This window comes from Perognathus longimembris, unplaced genomic scaffold (assembly GCF_023159225.1).
Source record: "Perognathus longimembris pacificus isolate PPM17 unplaced genomic scaffold, ASM2315922v1 HiC_scaffold_5499, whole genome shotgun sequence".
NCBI lineage: Eukaryota > Metazoa > Chordata > Mammalia > Rodentia > Heteromyidae > Perognathus > Perognathus longimembris.
Genome location: NW_025960932.1, coordinates 67,565 through 85,386, shown reverse-complemented (window position 1 = coordinate 85,386; position 17,822 = coordinate 67,565). Strand labels below are relative to the sequence as shown.

General features: G+C 49.1%; 1 protein-coding gene and 1 long non-coding RNA gene across 4 annotated transcripts in view; one reads left to right on the top strand and one right to left on the bottom strand.

The window, feature by feature from the left end:
• Positions 1-17,822, top strand: part of LOC125345313 (fibroblast growth factor receptor 2) — an 81,821-nt gene that overhangs the window by 36,958 nt on the left and 27,041 nt on the right. Inside the window, exons 5-7 of one of the 3 annotated variants that reach the window (XM_048337541.1) lie at positions 5,214-5,404; positions 8,076-8,220; positions 10,117-10,313. In XM_048337541.1, the coding sequence (XP_048193498.1) occupies positions 5,214-5,404; positions 8,076-8,220; positions 10,117-10,313 (533 nt within the window). Of the gene's footprint in view, positions 1-5,213; positions 5,405-6,737; positions 6,886-8,075; positions 8,221-10,116; positions 10,320-17,822 lie in introns of all 3 variants that reach the window. The other 2 variants (XM_048337540.1, XM_048337539.1) reach the window with 2 other exon arrangements.
• LOC125345314 lies at positions 6,099-7,951 on the bottom strand. Its single transcript, XR_007209720.1, has 3 exons — positions 7,676-7,951; positions 7,122-7,128; positions 6,099-6,111 (listed from the first exon to the last, which is right to left on the bottom strand). It is a non-coding gene; the product is annotated as an uncharacterized LOC125345314 (long non-coding RNA).

Genomic DNA, 17,822 nt, shown 5'->3' with positions numbered 1-17,822 from the left:
ATGGAGCTCTGGCTCCTGTAATTTTCTCAAGATGATCCAAATTGACACTCTGCAGGGAGGAGCCACCTATCCCCAAGCCAAATCGTATCATCTGTGACACTGATTATGGAAGGTGCTTTGCCTCCACCTGCCTGGGTCTTCCCAGGCCCGCCGGGCTCCCGCCGCACCTGACTCCACCCAGCTGCACCACCGCGGAGCAAGCCCGAGGGAATCCGCCGTGTTTCGTGGCTGGCTTTTCACGGGCGTGGTCCACAGGTCACTTTGTGACTCCAGCACTGAGGGAGAGATGCCTCATCTTTCCCTGCAGGATTGGCAGAGCCACGGCCCCTGGCAGAAGGCGGGGGGGGGGGACTCCCCCCCCCCCCCTCGGGCCACCAGGCAGAGGGAAAGGACAGGACAGGACCATGGCGGCTCAGAATCGCAAGCCAGTCACCCTCAACTACGTGGGCTTTCCGTTCTGTTAGGTTCACCAGGCATTGTGCTACACGCCTGCAATCTCAGAGCTGGTGACCGGAGGATCATGAGTTTGAGGCCAGTTCGGGCAACATAAGGAGACGCTGTCTCAAAAAACTACAACAACCCAGCAACAACAAAGAAAGAATGCAGGGTGCCCGGCATGCCAGGCCCTGGTTCAGAATATGACAAGCTAGGGTATTAGCCTCTGGTGGTGCTGCCAGGGCCGTTTGAAAATGCCCTACTCCCTCCCTTTAACACCCCTGCCCCTTTCTGCTGACCATTCTTTAGTTCTCGCTATCTTTTGTGCTGATCTCCAGAGGCTTAGGGAAAAGAAAACAAAACTCTGACCCCAGCTGGATTTAGCTTGTCTGGTGTGAGTCCTTTGGGCCGGGGTGGGACAAGACAGTGAGCTCCTTCTGCTAATAACCATGCCTCATGCTAACTGGTTTGGTGCGTTTTTAATGCAGTCCCAGCTCGCACCACCACCACCACCACCTATCCTTTAGAGAAAAGTTAGGCCTGGCTTTAGAAGAAAAGAATTCTCCTTTGCTTTTTATCCTTCCAAATGGCAAACTATTGTTTGCCTCTTCAGCCTCGAAACTACTGCTTTGGAAGAAGGGCAATGTAATTTCCCTTTTGATTTTAAGACAGATCGGGCCAAGCCATCCCCCTTACTTCCGTGAGTGAGAAGCCGGTTGCTTCCGTGCTGGAAAGTCAGTGGGAATTGAGTCCCTTGGTCATGTGTGGCCAGTGAAAGCAACTGTGAGTTGCTTCTTTGTGACCAGCGCTGCCTAACTTTGAGGAGGAGCAAAACTCAAGACCAGAGCATGCTGGGAAACCTGGCCTTGATTAATTTATGGATGTAATTTAAGAGCCTGGTCCTTCTGGCCCTGAGATGTGTGTTTACTGAGCCTCTAGACATGGCCACTCTCTGCTCTAGGAGTTGTTTTTTTTTTTTGTTTTTTTTAATGGCCTTTGCTGTGCCATAGCAAAAGTTGCGGATCTCCTATGAGCCAAACATATTATTATGTCCCGAGGAGGGCTGGCATGTTATAAAGTTTCAATGGTCAATTAACAAAGATTTATCCTTTGTCACTCAGGTATTTTCTTTCTTTTTTTCTCCTCCCTCTGTGCTCTGTAATTGCCTCTTGGAATGAAGCAGGCTGCCGTCCTGGGGCCCTGCCTGGTTGGTAACTCTTAGCTCGAGAGAGCAGGACCCGAAAACCACTGTGGGTATTTACTTTCCCTCTGCGGAGAGGGGTTTCTGCTTTAGTAAAGTGGACACTTGAAACGTGGGGGTCACACCAAGTGTGTGTGTGTGAGAGAGGAGAGGGAGAGGGAGCAAGGAGGCAGGGAGGGGATGTGTTTTTTAAAGCACTTGAGTGTGTGTTCACTACGCATTTATTTGTAGGAACCTCGTTCCAGCCATGCAGCCAACTGTCCGAGGCCACAAGCCCCACCCTTTGGACGGCTTTCCCTGGTGTCTTAATGTGGAATTCACACAGGGACCTCTAATCACTACAGCTTTCTCATCCTATTTCAGGGCCGTGGGTTGTATAGTCACAACCTGCCAGGCTCAGAATATCCCTTTTAAAAACTGCAATCCAGAAATCCAGGTGAGCTGTTGGCGTGCCTTTCTCTTTCCATGTCGTTTATGCCTCGGCCCTCCCACCGCCCCGTGGGAAGAAAAGGGTTTTTTTACACCTTACCTTAGAGTTCAACCTGCTGTAAGAGAGCCTTGACCAGCCTTGGACAAGCCTGCCTCATGGAGAGGACTCCACTTTCCTATCACACCGAAGAGCTGAGCCGACACTGGGCTTTTGTCCCTCATCTAGAGCTCATTCATGAGCTTGATCCATTTGATTTCAACGTGCTGTGGAAAGTTGCAAACCCAAGGGCTTTGCTTTCCCAGGGGCTGCTGGGAATGGCAGAGCAGGGGCTGCCTGCCCGCTCTGTCCAGTGAACAGCCATCTCACTCGCTGTCCCCCCAACTTCCTGAAGGGAGGACGCGAGGCTGGTTACCGTCCACCGCTTAGAGCTGTTCTTCAGGCTGGTCACCCCGGGAGATGGATGGGTCAGGACAGGAAGGGGACCTCGGGCCCGGGAGAGGCTGGCATCCTAGGACTTTTTCCAAGATGTTTTTGGCCTCATTCTCTGACTTGTTTAAGGGTAGAGAAGAAGGGTTACAAAGGAAATCAAAGCCTCATGTGGAGAAATGAAACCTGAGGCCTACTGACTTTTTAAAAACATTTTCAATAACATTCTCTGAGGTTTCATTTTATACCGAAAGCAGCTGTAATAAGTTTTGGAAGGTGGTATAAGGTTTCTATTAAAGGAGCGATCCTGCTTGAAGTTTTTTGTCCCCAAAGTGAGAAAGGGTTGAGGAGGAGAAGGGGGTGGCTAAGAGGTTATTTCATAGAAGGTGAGAAAATTTGAAAAGACGGATTCAAGTCTGCAAGCAGCAACATTCACTCGGCTGTAATTTGCAAATGAAATAACATTAAGCCTTCACAAGGGGTTCTTTCTCCTTTGGGGTGAAAATAGTCCGGAGAACAGTGGAATAACTTAATAACTGGAGCTTAGCAGCGCTTTGACCACAAGTGAAACCAGACTGCCGCTCTCTACCAGGCTCTGCCAGCGTCGTCCGGGCTCCGCCATTGCTTTCCCGCGGGAGCGTGGCACAGGCCGGAGGGGGGAGACGCTCTTGTTCACTGCAGCGTCGCTTGTTGTTTACACGCATAGAGTTTGCTTGTGTGGTGATGTATTAGAGACCGGTATAGAACTTTGCTTAAAACTCAGTAGATCTGGCTTGTAACAGTGAAGATTGCCTAGTCCTTTTTGTTATTTTTAAGAAAAGACATCTTAAACCAGCTATCAATATGTATCTGAACACACACACACACACACACACACACACTTATGAATATTGGAAAACCAAGCCAGAGAGTGAATTGATATACCAGATTCACTTAGATAATAAACCTTCGCAGTTGATAGGTACAAAAGAGCAGATGTTGTCATCTGCGTCTCTGGCCCAGATGCCAGCTTCCCCATGCTGTCAGAGCTCTTGGTAACCAACCAGCAGAAGGAGCAGAAACAACTGCATGTGGATGTAACTGTCCTTCCTGTCTGCCTTGGGCCCACTGTGAACAAACCAGAGTCTCTGCCCATCCCTGAGACAGCACATTGGCCAGAGTCAGGATTTCATCGTGTATTTGAAGAAACTCAGCTTTTGAGATGTTTTTGCTCCTGAAAACTAGTAGACTTGCCGGGCACTGGTGGCTCATACCTGTAATCCTAGCTTCTCAGCAGGCCAAGCTGTGAGGATTGTGATTTGAAGCCAGCCCAGGCGGGAAAGTCCATGAGACTCTTACCTCCAATGAACCACCAGATAGCCGGAGTGGAGCTGTGGCTCAAAGTGGTAGGGCGCTAGCCTTGAGCAGAAGAGCTTAGGGACACTGCTCAGGGTTCGAGTTCAAGCCCCATGACTGACAAAACCCCCCACAAAACCTAGTAGCCTTAACTTCTATGTTCTTTGCTTAGCTTACACAGATGATTTGGGGAGCAAGATAAATGACTCCTTTGGGGCTCTGAAATTCTTTTCTTTATAGTGTAGAAATACGTGTTTAGGAAGTGATGCGAGATTCCCGATGAAATGTGCAAAAGGGAACTGCTAGGTGCATCTTCTTTCTTTTAAAGAAGCTTTTAAAGGACCAGCAGACTCTTGGTTCAACAAATTCCACCAAGTGATAAGGCTTAGCTTTCTGTCATTGTGACTTGCTGTGTCTAACCTAGGCATGGGGATGCAAGGCACAGCGTAGGCACGCCCGTGGTATGGTAAGATGGTTGGGGTCCCCTCTTAACTGTTTTCACAGGGGATGTGGTGTGTGCAGGTGTGTGAAGTTGAAGTCCTATTTGTGAATGGACCAAGGATTGGGTTTGATGTGGCTCTGGACAGATAGGCCTTCTAGGAAGGTTCTAGTAAGCTTGTGATTATATAGTGCTTTGGTGGACTGGCCTTTTTTCCCTCCAAATCTGACAGTCTTCTGTCAGTTGAGCCATAGCTTCACCTCTAGCTTTTGGTGGTTATTTGTTGATAGGTGTCTCATGGACTTTCCTGTTTGGGCTGGCTGTAAATCATGATCCTCAGTTCTCAGCCTCCTGAGTAGCTGGGATTACAAGCTCTGGTTTATTTATTTATTTTTTTAAAGCGGGGGATGCAGAACTTCTCAGGGCATCTTCAAAATGTGTTGGGGGACATTGTGTGTATGTAGGATGCACCTTACAAAGTTACTCCACGTCAGATGCTTGTGGCTCCCACCTGTAATCCTAGCTGCTCAGAAGACTTGAGTCCAGTCATTGACACGTGATGCTAAACTCGTGATTAAGGTGAATTTTGGGGCCCACCAAGCCTCCTAAGTACGGAGACTGCCATTACTCGTCTTGCACACTGTCAAAGTCTTTGCCATTTCTTATTAGGTACCTGTAGAAAAGCAAGTGCTTGGGGTTTAATAAGTTCTTTTCTAGATTTTTCTAAGTACCTTTAAAAGAAAAACAACAACAACAAGGGTTATACTCCAGAGGTCTTCTTTGAGGTCCTTTTTATTGTGCTCCCTCCCCTCCCTGCTCCGTTATCCTGAAGAACTGAGCTCGCGGAGCCTTTGTGGCCCACCTTTCCTGCCGGCCTTATGGACAACCCAGCCTGTTGATTGGTTTCTCCTCTTCTCATCTTCGGTTCTCCTCCCTCTCGTCCTCAGAGCGATCGCCACACCGGCCCATCCTCCAAGCTGGGCTGCCTGCGAATGCTTCCACGGTGGTCGGAGGGGACGTGGAGTTCGTCTGCAAAGTTTACAGTGATGCCCAGCCCCACATCCAGTGGATCAAGCACGTTGAAAAGAACGGCAGTAAATACGGGCCCGACGGGCTGCCGTACCTCAAAGTTCTGAAGGTAAGGACTTGTTGAATCCTACGAAGAGGCCCCACGAGGGAGACCTTCTTTGTGGGTTTGCCCAGGTTCTTGACTTTCCTGTTGAATTTGATAGACGGTGGTCAGTTAGACTGGACGGTACAGTCGGTGAAGGAATTGGCAGCTCATTGAGATGGTTAATAAGATTTCTGAAGGATAGGGGAAGACGTCACTGAACAAAGGGTCAGAATAGTTCAGTTGTCAGCCCTGAGATCTGAGAGGAGACATTCAGGCCTAGCTGAAATCTGTGGGATCGTGGTGCTGTCTCTGTCTCCCCTCTAGGGTGGTGTGCTGAATAAATGAGATGGAGTAGATGGGAAAAGTAGAAAGCTTGAGGCATCATGCTCATGTTCTTAATCTGATGTTTTTCTATTCATAGGATGCTAGAGCCAAGTTTTCGTAGCTAGCCGCCTTTTAAGAAACAAGTGGATTAAAAAATTAATCCTTTATAATCCATTTACATATTGTTTAGGTAGTACATGAATGGGTATGTTTCTGTACCTGTGAAATGCTGAACCAGAACAATTTCTTCTTCCTTACATATCTTGGGTTTTGTTTTTTTGTTTTTGCAAACCCCCATCTTCTTGGCTTTTTGCCTTCCTAGTTTTTATAGTTGCAGTTTACTCCTCAGGACAGCCTGTACCAGCTGAGTATATTGTGAATTCTTAGCATAACACCTGCTTTGTCTCCTGTGTTGAGTTGCTCATGGAGATGCTCTTAAAAAGAATGATTTTTTTCTAGTTACCAGTGACTCAGCCAATAATCCTAGCTACTCAGTGGGCTGAGATGGGAGGATAGTGGTTAGAAGCCAAGCCCAGGCAGGAAAGTCCACGAGACTCTTATCTCCAGTTAACCACCAGAAAACTGGAAGTGGCGCTGGGGCTCAACGTGGTAGAGCGCTAGCCTTGAGTGGAAAAGCTCAAGGACGGGGCCCAGGCCTTGAGTTCAAGCCGCATGACCACCAAAACAAAAAGAATAATCTTTCCATAGAATTACAGATTGCTCACAGAGAACACCCTACTAATAAAGTATTCTCTTTAGCCAACAATATCCAGAATCTAAAGATCTGGAGGAAGAGGATGCCCGCCTTGGAGAAGCGCTTCCCCACCCACCAGCTACCGTTCACCCTTCTCTGTCCTTCTCTCCCAGGTCCCTTCTGTTGTCCACCACCGGGTTTTAGTGTGTTCTTCCTCAGGCCACAGCTCTTTAGAACATGATGGAAGTTGTTTTCTTGTGGTGTGTTGGTGGTGGGAACCGTAGACGGCACTGAGACTTCTGGGTTGGCCATGATATCGTTCTCCTATGTCTATTCTAGCACTCGGGGATAAATAATTCCAATGCAGAAGTGCTGGCTCTGTTCAATGTGACTGAGGCGGATGCTGGGGAATATATATGTAAGGTCTCCAATTATATAGGGCAGGCCAACCAGTCTGCCTGGCTCACTGTCCTGCCCAAACAGCAAGGTAACAACGTTTTTGGTTTTTTGTTTTGTTTTGTTTTGTTTTTAAAGAAAACTGGATATAGAAGCTGAAAGGACTTGGTGCTTTGGGAGGCTTCAGGCAGCTTCTAGGATAATTCTTGTGGCCTTGGTACATTGACAATGATCTTTCTTCGGTGGTGCAGCTGGTATGATGCCAGCAGCCATGGAAAAATGCCCACAACGTTCAAAGTGCCTGCTCTGATTTCGTCTAAAGACTACCTTCCACCTCCACCCAGTTTTTCAGCCGCTCCTTCTGGTTTGTCTTGTTTGGGCTGCACCTTTCCCCAGGGTGGTTGTACACTAGCGTCCTTAGAAACTTAGACCCGCGTTCCTACGGAATTTGTAGCATTTGAACCATCCGCAGGATTCCTGTCTCTTCACCGCAGTCACGTGCAGGAGAGGGTTTGTCCAGTGAGATGGCACTCCTTGGGTTCCGCCGCCCGTCCTAGGCCAAGTGCAGGGACCATTCCTCTTTCCTGAGGAATGCACTGCGGGATGCTCTTGAAGGTATTCTTAGTTTGTCACGGCTCACCTTCAAATGTTCATAGTACAAAAGAGATTTGAAAAAGACAGCTTTCTTCTGTTAATCAAGCTCATGTTTTGTGCCACCTGCTTTCAGCACTTGGCAAGACAAGATGGCTTGGGCCAAAGTGAAAGTTGCCGAGCCCGATCAACCGAGACAAACCTACCCTTCCTGCTCGCTCTCATAGAGCCAGAGAGACAAGCGAGGCCTAGGCCCTGAGCGTATCTGGTGTGTTTTAATCTCATCACACGGCAATTTAGATAGAACCATCCCTGGTGGGAATCTGCAGCCCACAGGACCGGAGCCCCCAAACTAGCCCCTTTGGGCACTCTGTGTATTGGAAAAACCACCCCTTTATCCAAACCAAAGCAAAGGCCGGAAGAACGGAGCTCTGTGGGTGCTTTCTCCATGTGTCTGATCGCATGCATGTCTAGGCGGTGAAGCCGGTGTGGTGAAGGGCCTGTGGAGGTGAGCTGGCCGGTGTTGCTCGGCGTCTCTCGGTTGTGGGCTTTGTGGATGGGCTGCGGTCGGAATCTCCTGGTGGCCAGCACCCCCCCGGAGCCGCTGGTGCGAGGCCTCGTGGTTCCAAGGCCCCTTCCACAATCATTCCTATGTCGTCTAGCTGTGTTCTTGCTTCCTTTGTTTTCTAGGCCGCCGGTGTTAACACCACGGACAAAGAGATTGAGGTTCTCTATATTCGGAATGTAACTTTTGAGGATGCTGGGGAGTATACGTGCTTGGCGGGTAACTCTATTGGGATATCCTTTCACTCTGCATGGTTGACAGTTCTGCCAGGTATATACTCTTCTTTCTTTCTGTGGGTTTTGTGGTTTTTTTTTTTTTTCCCTTCCTTTGGTTGATTGCTATCAAAGTAACACAGCTTCTGTGCTCAGAAATGACCCCTTGTATCCATGCATCAAGAATTTCAAAAGATTCAAAATGGTCCCCCAGGGATAAGAGAGTTGCCTTGGAAATTCACTTATAAAGAGATCCCACGTTCACGTGTCTGATCGAGTGGAGCATGGGCCTTTACAAGCCAGCGGGATCATGTGCTTTTCTAGAAAAGTGGGTCCTCAGGGCCACCCTCCCCCCCCCCCGCCCCCATTCCCCTTAAGAAAGAAGTTGACATTGCTTTGTAAAATGCAAAGTAATTCTTCTTCCATTGCCCGTGCCATTTGGCTAATGAAACCTTAGCATTGTACCCAACGTTGCTTATATCTTGGTTTAAAAAAAAAAAAAAAAGGCTAAGACAGGTGTCTACTGAGGGGCCCTGGGAGGAAAAGCGCCCATGAATTGTAGGTGTGCAGAAGCAGTGTGTTACCTCCTTGGGAATCGGTGGCTTTTGTTGCATGTTGCACTAGTGTGCGCTTTGAATTTGCCTTTGTTGCAGAGCATGCCTGGGCCATGTTGGCCTTGATGTTCTTTCTGCCTTACGGAGAAACGAACATCAGGGCCGCGCTGTTGTCTAATAACTATGGCCTCTGTGTCTTTAACTGACTACTCTAATCCAGCTTTCTTGACACACTGTCCTCTCTGATGCATTGCCTCTCTGCCATTTCCTTTATGAATGCCTTGGTATTAATGCTTCATTTTTAGCCGTTAGTGCCTATCTGCATGCTTGTTTGATATCTAGTAAGAATAAGTTGGTTGTTCCATTTTGTGCTGTGTGGCTGAGAGTTTTGACTAGCTTGCGAGTGTGTTTATATTTTCCTGATTAAAATGTATAAGCTTCCAATAACTCCATTGCATCCATTTTTTCCCCTTTGGTTGTGAGAATTTGCTCTAACACGAGATGTCTCTCATGTTGAGCTTGCTTTTACGCGCAGTATTGTATTCTCCCATTGTCCAGTGGCACTTGCTAACCAGTGTGCCTGACAGTAGTAGCCATTAACAAAATGGAGTCACCAAGAAATACTGTTTGGAAATACATTGCTTATCGTTAGGCCATTATTGACACATGTTTGGATATTAATATAAGATGATAAATTAATTACATATATGTATATCGTGTTTATATATGTATTCATTACAAAGTCATTTATATACTATCATAAGAGAAAAGTTACACGGATGTATCAGTATAACACAGAAACTTGAAATGGTTGCTAAGAACTATGGAAACCTTATGTATCCCGGTTGTACTGATTTTATATCATAACCAATAGGAAATGTATCATTTTGTCTGGTTGAGTGGCTTTGTGAACTATACTAAGGAACTCCACCAAACTTCATTTGGCCAGCCGACTTACAAAGAGCCTCTGGGATTCCTCACTGAGGAAGAAGTCAGCCTCAGGGAGACTGTACAGTCTCCTTGGAAATTAGAGTGGGCGTGTATGTACCTCTGGGAGAATTTGCACCCCGAGGCTGTCATGAAGGAGGTGTGGCTGCAGCCGGTGGTCCTGGCCAAATGTCTACGGGCCTGTGGCTTCATAGCCTCCCTTTGTAACTTGGTCCCCTGGGTGGGCCCCGGCACTCCAGTTATTGATGCCTTGCACTAGGGAGGCACAGGCAAGAGGTCTATGGCTGCCCAGCCTCGTCCCTCCTGAGCATTGGGTTACTAGAATCCCATCTCGCCTTTGGAATGCTCACTGGCACTTTGTGACGTCTGTATTTTGCCTAGGCTGTACCAGTCCCGTGTGCTAATAACTCTGTGGCTTGCTTATCTGTTCCTCCCTACGACCCACAATCTAGCTCCCGTAAGAGAAAAAGAGATTACCGCTTCCCCAGATTACCTGGAGATAGCCATTTACTGCATAGGGGTCTTCTTAATCGCCTGCATGGTGGTGACCGTCATCCTGTGCCGAATGAAGACCACCACCAAGAAGCCGGACTTCAGCAGCCAGCCGGCTGTGCACAAGCTGACCAAGCGCATCCCCCTGCGGAGACAGGTAACAGAAAGTAGATAAAGAGTTCAAAGACGTTTACTCCTCCCCCTGACCCAGCCAGCTCTCGGATCTTTTCCTCCGCTTTGATGGCGGCTAACTCTCTGTGTATGGCGGGTTCCGACAAGCCGTACCCCAGAGCTCGGAGAATCAGCTTGTAGAGTGTCTCTCTTGGGACGGTGAATGGGGACCAGTTCTTAAGACCAGAAAGGACCGGGGTGTGCCCAGCAGAGAAGCTAGTCCATGGGACTGGGGACACCGGAGGCCACTCTCTTTGTGTGAGTTTGACGGAACTCAACTACGACGGTCTCTTCAAAGCACAGGCATTGAAAAAGATGTATGTGACAGACAGCCATCCGTATTTGGAGGGGGCTACGCCATTGATACAGGAGAGACTCCAGATCTCTTTGACTTCATATTGTTTCGGTTGGGTATTTGGTGTTTTTTTTCTATGTGCTGGTACTTGGGCTTGAACTCAGGGCCTCATGCTCTCAAGGCTAGCATTCTATCTCTCGAACCACACCTTCCTGTCTGGCTTTTTTCTGGCTAATTGGAGGTAAGAGTCTCACACACTTTCCTGCCCAGGCTGGCTTGGGACTAGGATCCTCAGATCTCAGCCTCCTGAGTAGCTAGGATTACAGATTTGAGTCATTGGTGCCCAACTGATTTGTTGTTTTTAAATCAGGGCCAGAAACCTATGGTCTGTTGGTTATATCTGAATTGCTGTTTATTTTGAACAGGTCCATTTCTTTCTTTCTAAATGGGGCCTTGGCCGAATCCCTCTGATTCTTAAAATAGCTTCATATATGCCACATGGATATGTTACTATCAATGCATGTATATAGCTCATGTGTGTATAGCTTAATGTCAGTAGGTGAAAGGTGTGGCCATGTATTCGTGGATGATTTTATTGTTGTTGTTGGTGGTGGTCATGAGGCTTGAACTCATGGCTGAGATGCTATCCCTGAGCTCTTTTTCTCAAGGCTAGTGCTCTTCCACTTTGAGCTTCAGCTCTACTTCTGGTTTTCTGGTGGTTAATTGGCAATAAGAATCTCATGGACTTCCCTGCCTGGGCTGGCTTTGAACCGTGATCCTCCGATCTCAGTCTCCTGAGTAACTAGGATTACAGGCGTGAGCCACCAGTGCCCAGTGGTAGGCTCTTTTTTTTTTTTTTTTAATAGAACTGACCAAAGATTGCTTTTAGCTTTGGTCTTGATCTTTGCTGTCTACTTGGCTTGTTTGTACCCTCTAATTGATTTATTTGTTTTAGGATAGGGCAAGATAGCCTCCTATCAGCCATGAACCAAAGCTTGGCAGAGGTGAACAGCAGAGAAAATGCATTACTTTTCCATATTTTCGTGAAGATGTAAGTTAGGGAAGGTACATGTGAATGCATAGTCTTCCTGAAAGTATTCGAAACTAGTTCCAATAAAGTGATTATTGTTTTGAATAGCGGCAGCTAATTAGGTCTTGTTTCAGTCTGTGTTTCAGTAGAATTTGAATATGCATGTACATGTGAAAATTGCAGGTTCATCATCAGTCTCAGTCCCAGTCCAAGAATCTCTTTCTCCTTTTTGCCAGTCCTGGGGCTTGAACTCAGGGCCTGAGCACTGTCCCTGAGCTTCTTTTTGCTCAAGGCTAGCACTCTTACCACACCACCACTTCTGGCCTTTTCTGTGACCAACTGGATACAAGAGTCTTGTGTACTTTCCTGCCTGGCCTGGCTTTGAATCTGGATCCTCAGATCTCAGGCTCCTGCGTAGCTGGGATTGCAGGCGTGAGCGACGGGTGCCCAGCAGCAGCAGCAGCAGCAGCAGCAGCAGCAGCAGCAGCAGCAGGGTTATGGTCTTGTAAGTCAGGTAATGAACACAGTTCTTTCTGGACAACGCCACCCCTTTCTTCGCTCTCCTATTCAGTACGTCTCGGCAGGGGCCAGGAGCATGCATGTTTGTCGGGTCCCCAGGTGGTTACCAGAAGTACTTTGTGGGTGTCCTTTTTGGAGGAGGCTTTAGGAAGGATTTGGACGTCGGTCGGTCAGCAGTGGTTTTGGCATGAACCTGCTGCTTCTCCACCCAGCCCCGCACCGCACACTGAATGGGTCCTTGTTAGCTTCCCGAGAGCCGTATTTCCAGCAGGACTTTTTTTTTTCTTTTTTGACGAGGTTGAGGATAGAATCTGGAATGTGTGTGAAGTGCAGGCAAATGACCACATTGTGCTAAGACATGGGGGTGACGGAGAGAAAGAGAGAAAAGAGGTTCACTGGGTTGCTTTTGGCACCAAGAATGCTCTTGTTACATTGAATGCTACCACTGTCATTTGTGAGGCCCGGAAAGCAATGGCAGGGGCAGGAGCCAGCTGCCTGACCAGTTTCGGGGAGAGACCAGAACTCTTAGACCCTGACGAGGCCTGGTCATCTGTGGCTCGGGGCAGCACGGCCCCTCTCCTCTCAGCGCCCCTCCTGACCAGTGAGTTACCATTGGCCAAGCATCCAGCCTCTTCCGTGATGGGGTTCAGGCCCGGAGAGCTGAAAAATGAAAAGGGAGTCCTATTCCTATCTATATCTCTAATCGGAACAAAAGAAGGAAACCTGCCATTGAGCCTCGCTCAGCCACTGTTCTATAAGTATTGCATCATTTTGGGGGGGGGGGATAACGATTGCAGTGCACTTCATTTCCTTCTCTTTGGCCACCTGGTGTTTCTTCCTTGCTCATCTTCCCCGGTGCTAGTCACTTTTTCCTCCTCCTTTTGTACGAAAGGGGATATCAGGATTCCTTCCTCATTTTCTTCCTTCTGGCTTTGACAGAACACATGGCCTTTGGGCATTGGCCCCAAGGTTAGTGCGAGCCTTTATTTTATTTTTGTGTGTGGGTTCTGGGGCTTAAACTCTGGGTTTGGGCTGTCCCTTAAACTCTGAGCTTTTTTTTTTTCTTTCCTCTTGCTCATAGCACTCTACCATTTAAGCCACAGTTCCACTTCGGGTTTTTTGCTAATTAATTGGAGATAAGAGTGTGGTGGGCTTTACTGTTCGGGCAGGTTCTGAACCACAATCCTCAGATCTCAGCCTTTTAAGTCACTAGGATTACAGGTGTGAGCTACCAGCAACCTGGCTGGTGCGAGCCTGGGTGTGTGTGTGTGTGTGTTAAAAACAAAACAGAACAGGGTCAAATAGTATAAGAGAAGCAGAGGAAAGTGAGGGAATATCACTCCCCCTGGGAAAAATAGATAGGTCAGGGATTAATGTATTGGAAGAACATTGGACATGCCTCACCTCTTCCTATATGTCCAAGGGGCCAGCTACTGGTCTTCCCAGTGAGTACAGCCCCTCCTGTGGAGAAGATGCTATCAGCGTGTGGATAAAAGGCCCATTGCCTTGTGGCTGCAGGGCAGCAGATAGGCTGATGACAGAGTGAATACCACAAGAGGCAAAGCATGCCTTTAGCTGACAGGTGAGCCTGTAATCAGATGTCTGGAGCATGCTCGCTCCCAGGCGTTCCCAAGGAGGCCCCTGGGTGGTGGAGGGCAAGGCCCTGGTGCCCCCACTCCCCCCTCCCTGCCCCAGCACAGATGCACACAGCCCCTGTCTCCCCTCTCACAGTCCATCGCTGTTGGGCTTTGGTTCATAACTTTCCTCCCTCTTGAACTTACGGTGTAACACCGACATTTCAGCTTAGGTGCTTTTTAAACATTTTCAGCACCAAGGAAATTGTTCTTTGTGATTCTCTCCCCGTGACTGCGTGTTTTGTGAGACTTTGCATGCACTCTGATGCTTTGGAGAAAGAGAAGCAGCTTTCGGGTGGGCAGCAGGCTGATAGCACGTGGATGGGAGCCTGGCCGCCGTTCAGGGTCCGGGCTCTGCTGCCACTCCTGGACCAACAACAGCTAGCCCAGACGGGGTACGTTTCTGAGCCAGTCAGTCTCTTCCCCACACCCCCCTTGGAACTGGGGACTGAATTCAGGGCCTGCTGCTCCTTAGACAAGTGCTCTACCACTTGGGGTCACCGCCACCCCCCCCCCCCCACAGGTCTTTTGCTTTCATCTTGTTTTCCGGATAGGGTCTCAGACTGTGATCCTCCTATCTCTCCCTCCTGGGTAGCTGGGACAACAGGCATGCACCGCTGCATACCTTGCCAGTGGGTTCTTATTGGTAGCCTGTTAGACAAGCCCAGGAATATCAGAAGCAGCCTGTGCACCCTGCCACTACAGGAAGGGGTTCACTTCCTGAGCACAGAAGACACCAGCCGTCCTCCCAGACGGTGTAGAGATGTAACTGTTGGTTGGTGCAAGGCCAGGGCTCTCTGGCAGGGTCTTGGCTCAGTCCCGCAGGGTTTGTCCATCCACAGCATTGTGACCTCCCCCTGCTCTCCTCCCTCCAGGGTCCCCCCCTGGATGTCAGATTTAACCTCCCATCATGGGCTGGGAGGGTGGCCTAGTGGTAGAGGGCTTGCTGCCTAGCATGCACGAAGCCCCGGGTTCGATTCCTCAGTACCACATACACAGAAAAAGCCAGAAGGGGTGCTGTGGCTCAAGTGGTAGAGTGCTAGCTAGCCTCGAGCGAAAAGTTGGCTCAGGGACAGTGCTCGAGTTCGGAGTTCAAGTCCCAGGACTGGCGGGGGGTGGGGGGGGAGATAAAGATAACACTACTTCTCGGTGGCTGTTTAAGAAAGAAAGCCACTTCCTTACTTAATCTCCCATTGGTGCTGTGGAAACGGAGGAAAAGCACATTTAGTTAAAAGCTTGATTTATGGCACGCGGTAAAGCGATTCCGGAGAGTAAGGAAGCTGAATTGGAGACTGTGAAAAGGTTTTGGGTTTTTTTTTTTTTAAACAAAACAAAATAATACTTGCCAAGGTGTGGGTGGGGAAGGGTTTACTCGAGTGCTAGCGTTTATTATTGATAAGTAACTTTGGTCCCCCTAACACTGGGGTGTTCTTGAAATCGTTGGAAAGCCCACTTCAGAATTGACCTTTCTAGGGTTGGCCCGGGAGATTCCAGGATAAGGGAAATTATGATTTGATGTGAAAGAAAAGAAGTAAGAATTCTGTGGTGTAGATTGAGCCGTGCAGTGGGGGCAGGAATCGGAGCAGGGAGCCCCAGAGCCCCGGGGGGACCCCACCCCCCGACCCCCCGGGAACACTGCTTGCAGGCCGGGCCTGCGGCGGAGCCTCGGACGCAGCCAGGCCCTCCGAACAGGACCCCCTTTCAGAGGAAATGGGAGCCCAGAGAAAGCCAGCCGACGTTTACGGTCCCGGAGGGGATTTTAAAAGCGTAGTAAAAATGTATAGAGGTGAAATTAAGATACAGCCCGGTGACGGAGCAGTTGCATTCCATACTTCCTTATGTTTAGGCCATTTTCTTACTCTCTTTTTTCCCCCTTCTGTTACTTGGGGGGGGGGGGGTGGTGTGTGTGTGTGTGTGTGTGTGTGTGTGTGTGTGTGTGTGTGTGTGTGTTTGTTTTGTTCTCCCTTGGTTTTCTACCCAGGTCTGGGGCCCTGCCACTTGAGCCACACTTCCACTTCTAGCTTTTTGCTACTTCCTCTGAGAGTCTCTTGGCTTCCTTTGTCTGACTGGGCCGGCTTTGAACCACAATCATCGGATCTCAGGCTTTTGATTAGTAGCTAGGGTTACAGCGTGAGCCACCGGCTCGGCATCTTACTCTGTGTGTTTTGTTTCACAAAGCTAGTTCCCAGGTTTGAACATGCAGTCCGAACCTCTGCACTTCAGCAGAGCGAAATTCCCAGTAAACTTAGCTTTATAGTTCAGAGTCATGACGAGAGCAAAGAGTAAAGGTTTTCCGTGCTCACTTGCTGTTTGCTCTCTCGTTTCCTGTTGCGAAAGCATTCGCATTAGAACCTCGTGGAAGCGTGCTGGGTGTACGAGGGGCTGCCGTGGTTTCCGGTGGACATTGCTTTGGGCCAGCGGTTCGCCACGGGGCAGTGAACATCAGATCGATTGAATGTGCCTACGTAGTCCCGAAGCCAGACTTTGTCTGGGTGCTGGTGGCTCTCACCTGTAGTCCTAGCTAATCAGGAGATTGTACTTTGGTTCGAAGCCAGCCCAGTCAGAAAAAGCCAAGAGACTCTTATCTCCAGTGAACTATCCAAAAGCCATACTGGAGCAATAGCTCAAGTGGTAGAGCATCAGCTTTGAGCCAAAAAGCTAAGGGACAGTGCCCAGGCCCCGAGTTCAAGCCCCAGTACCAGCATAAATGAATGAATGAATGAATAAGACAAAGGTGCTTCTTCAACATCATGTACATCTATGATACTAAAACCCAATGGTCTAGAAAGGTCTGGAATAAGACCTATTTCCTACCCTCTCCCCAACCCTTGATCTCTCCCTCCCCCCCCAAAGTGAGCTCTGCTAAGTCTTTAGGCATCCAAAAGAAGCTTGCCTGTCTACCTCCTTACTTGCTTTCCCTTCCTCCCTCCCTCCTTCCCTTCCTGCTGTCTGTCTGTCTGTCTGTCTGCCTGCCTCTCTGTCTCTGTCTCTTTCCCTCTCCCTCCCTCTCCCTCTCTCTCCCTCTCTCTCCCTCTCCCTCTCCGTCTCTCCGTCTCTCCTCTCTTTCTCTGTCTTTCATTGACACTGGGGTTTGAATTCCGGGATCTCACATGTGTTCTGCTGATAGCTCTACCTCTTGAGCCATGCCTTCGGTCTGGCTTTTTGTCACTTGTGAGCCTCGCTCTCGAGGACTCTGCTGCTTTGCCCACGTCCTGTCCGCCAGGCTTCCCTGAGGAGATTGGTGATTTCTCAGGTGGGGCTCGCACTGGGGTGTGTGTCAGCCCTCTGGACAGTCACAGCACCCAGCTCTGCGGCCTCTGGGGATTTCCCAGTCTTTCCCCCCTCCTGTCAGTTGCAGCATTGCTGATCTTCCCCCGTGCGGAGGTTGGGGGGCATTGGGGTCCAGAGATGAGGGGCAGTGCTGTGTCCTGCAGTGTCTGGGCCATTTGGGTCGTGCTTGGCCGGGAAGGATGGCAGGCATGAACCACCCGCACTCCGCGTCTGCAGCCCCGACACTCGGCTGCGCGGCTCTCCGCTCTACCGTGACCCATTTCTTTGATTTCTTGGCTTATTTTTTAATTTCTAATTTCTGATATGCCACAGTAAATAACCATTTCTCAGACCACCTGCTTAGAAAAATTGAGGAATAGCTTCCCCTTGCCAAAAGATCACTCAAGAGGCTCGAAAAAATATGTGCACATATATTTTAAAAGAGAATGGAAATTTCCTTTTAATTTGAATACTAAAACCAATTTCCTCTTGGTAATTCCCCCCCCCCCCCACCCCCTGCGCGCCCTTGTAGCTCATTCTTGGGCATCTTGAGTTTCCAGGCGGCATGAAGGCTGGAGCTCATCAGAGCTTTCCCAGGAAGACGGTGCTGGGCAGGACATGTCATGGGCAGATGTGGGACCCTTCCCAACAAAATGTGCTCACCTGGAGCGAGTCTTGGGCAGCTCGGTTGGAGGGTGTTTGTCTGCACAGCTGGGGTGACTGTGATCCCTTGCTGCTTGGATGGTT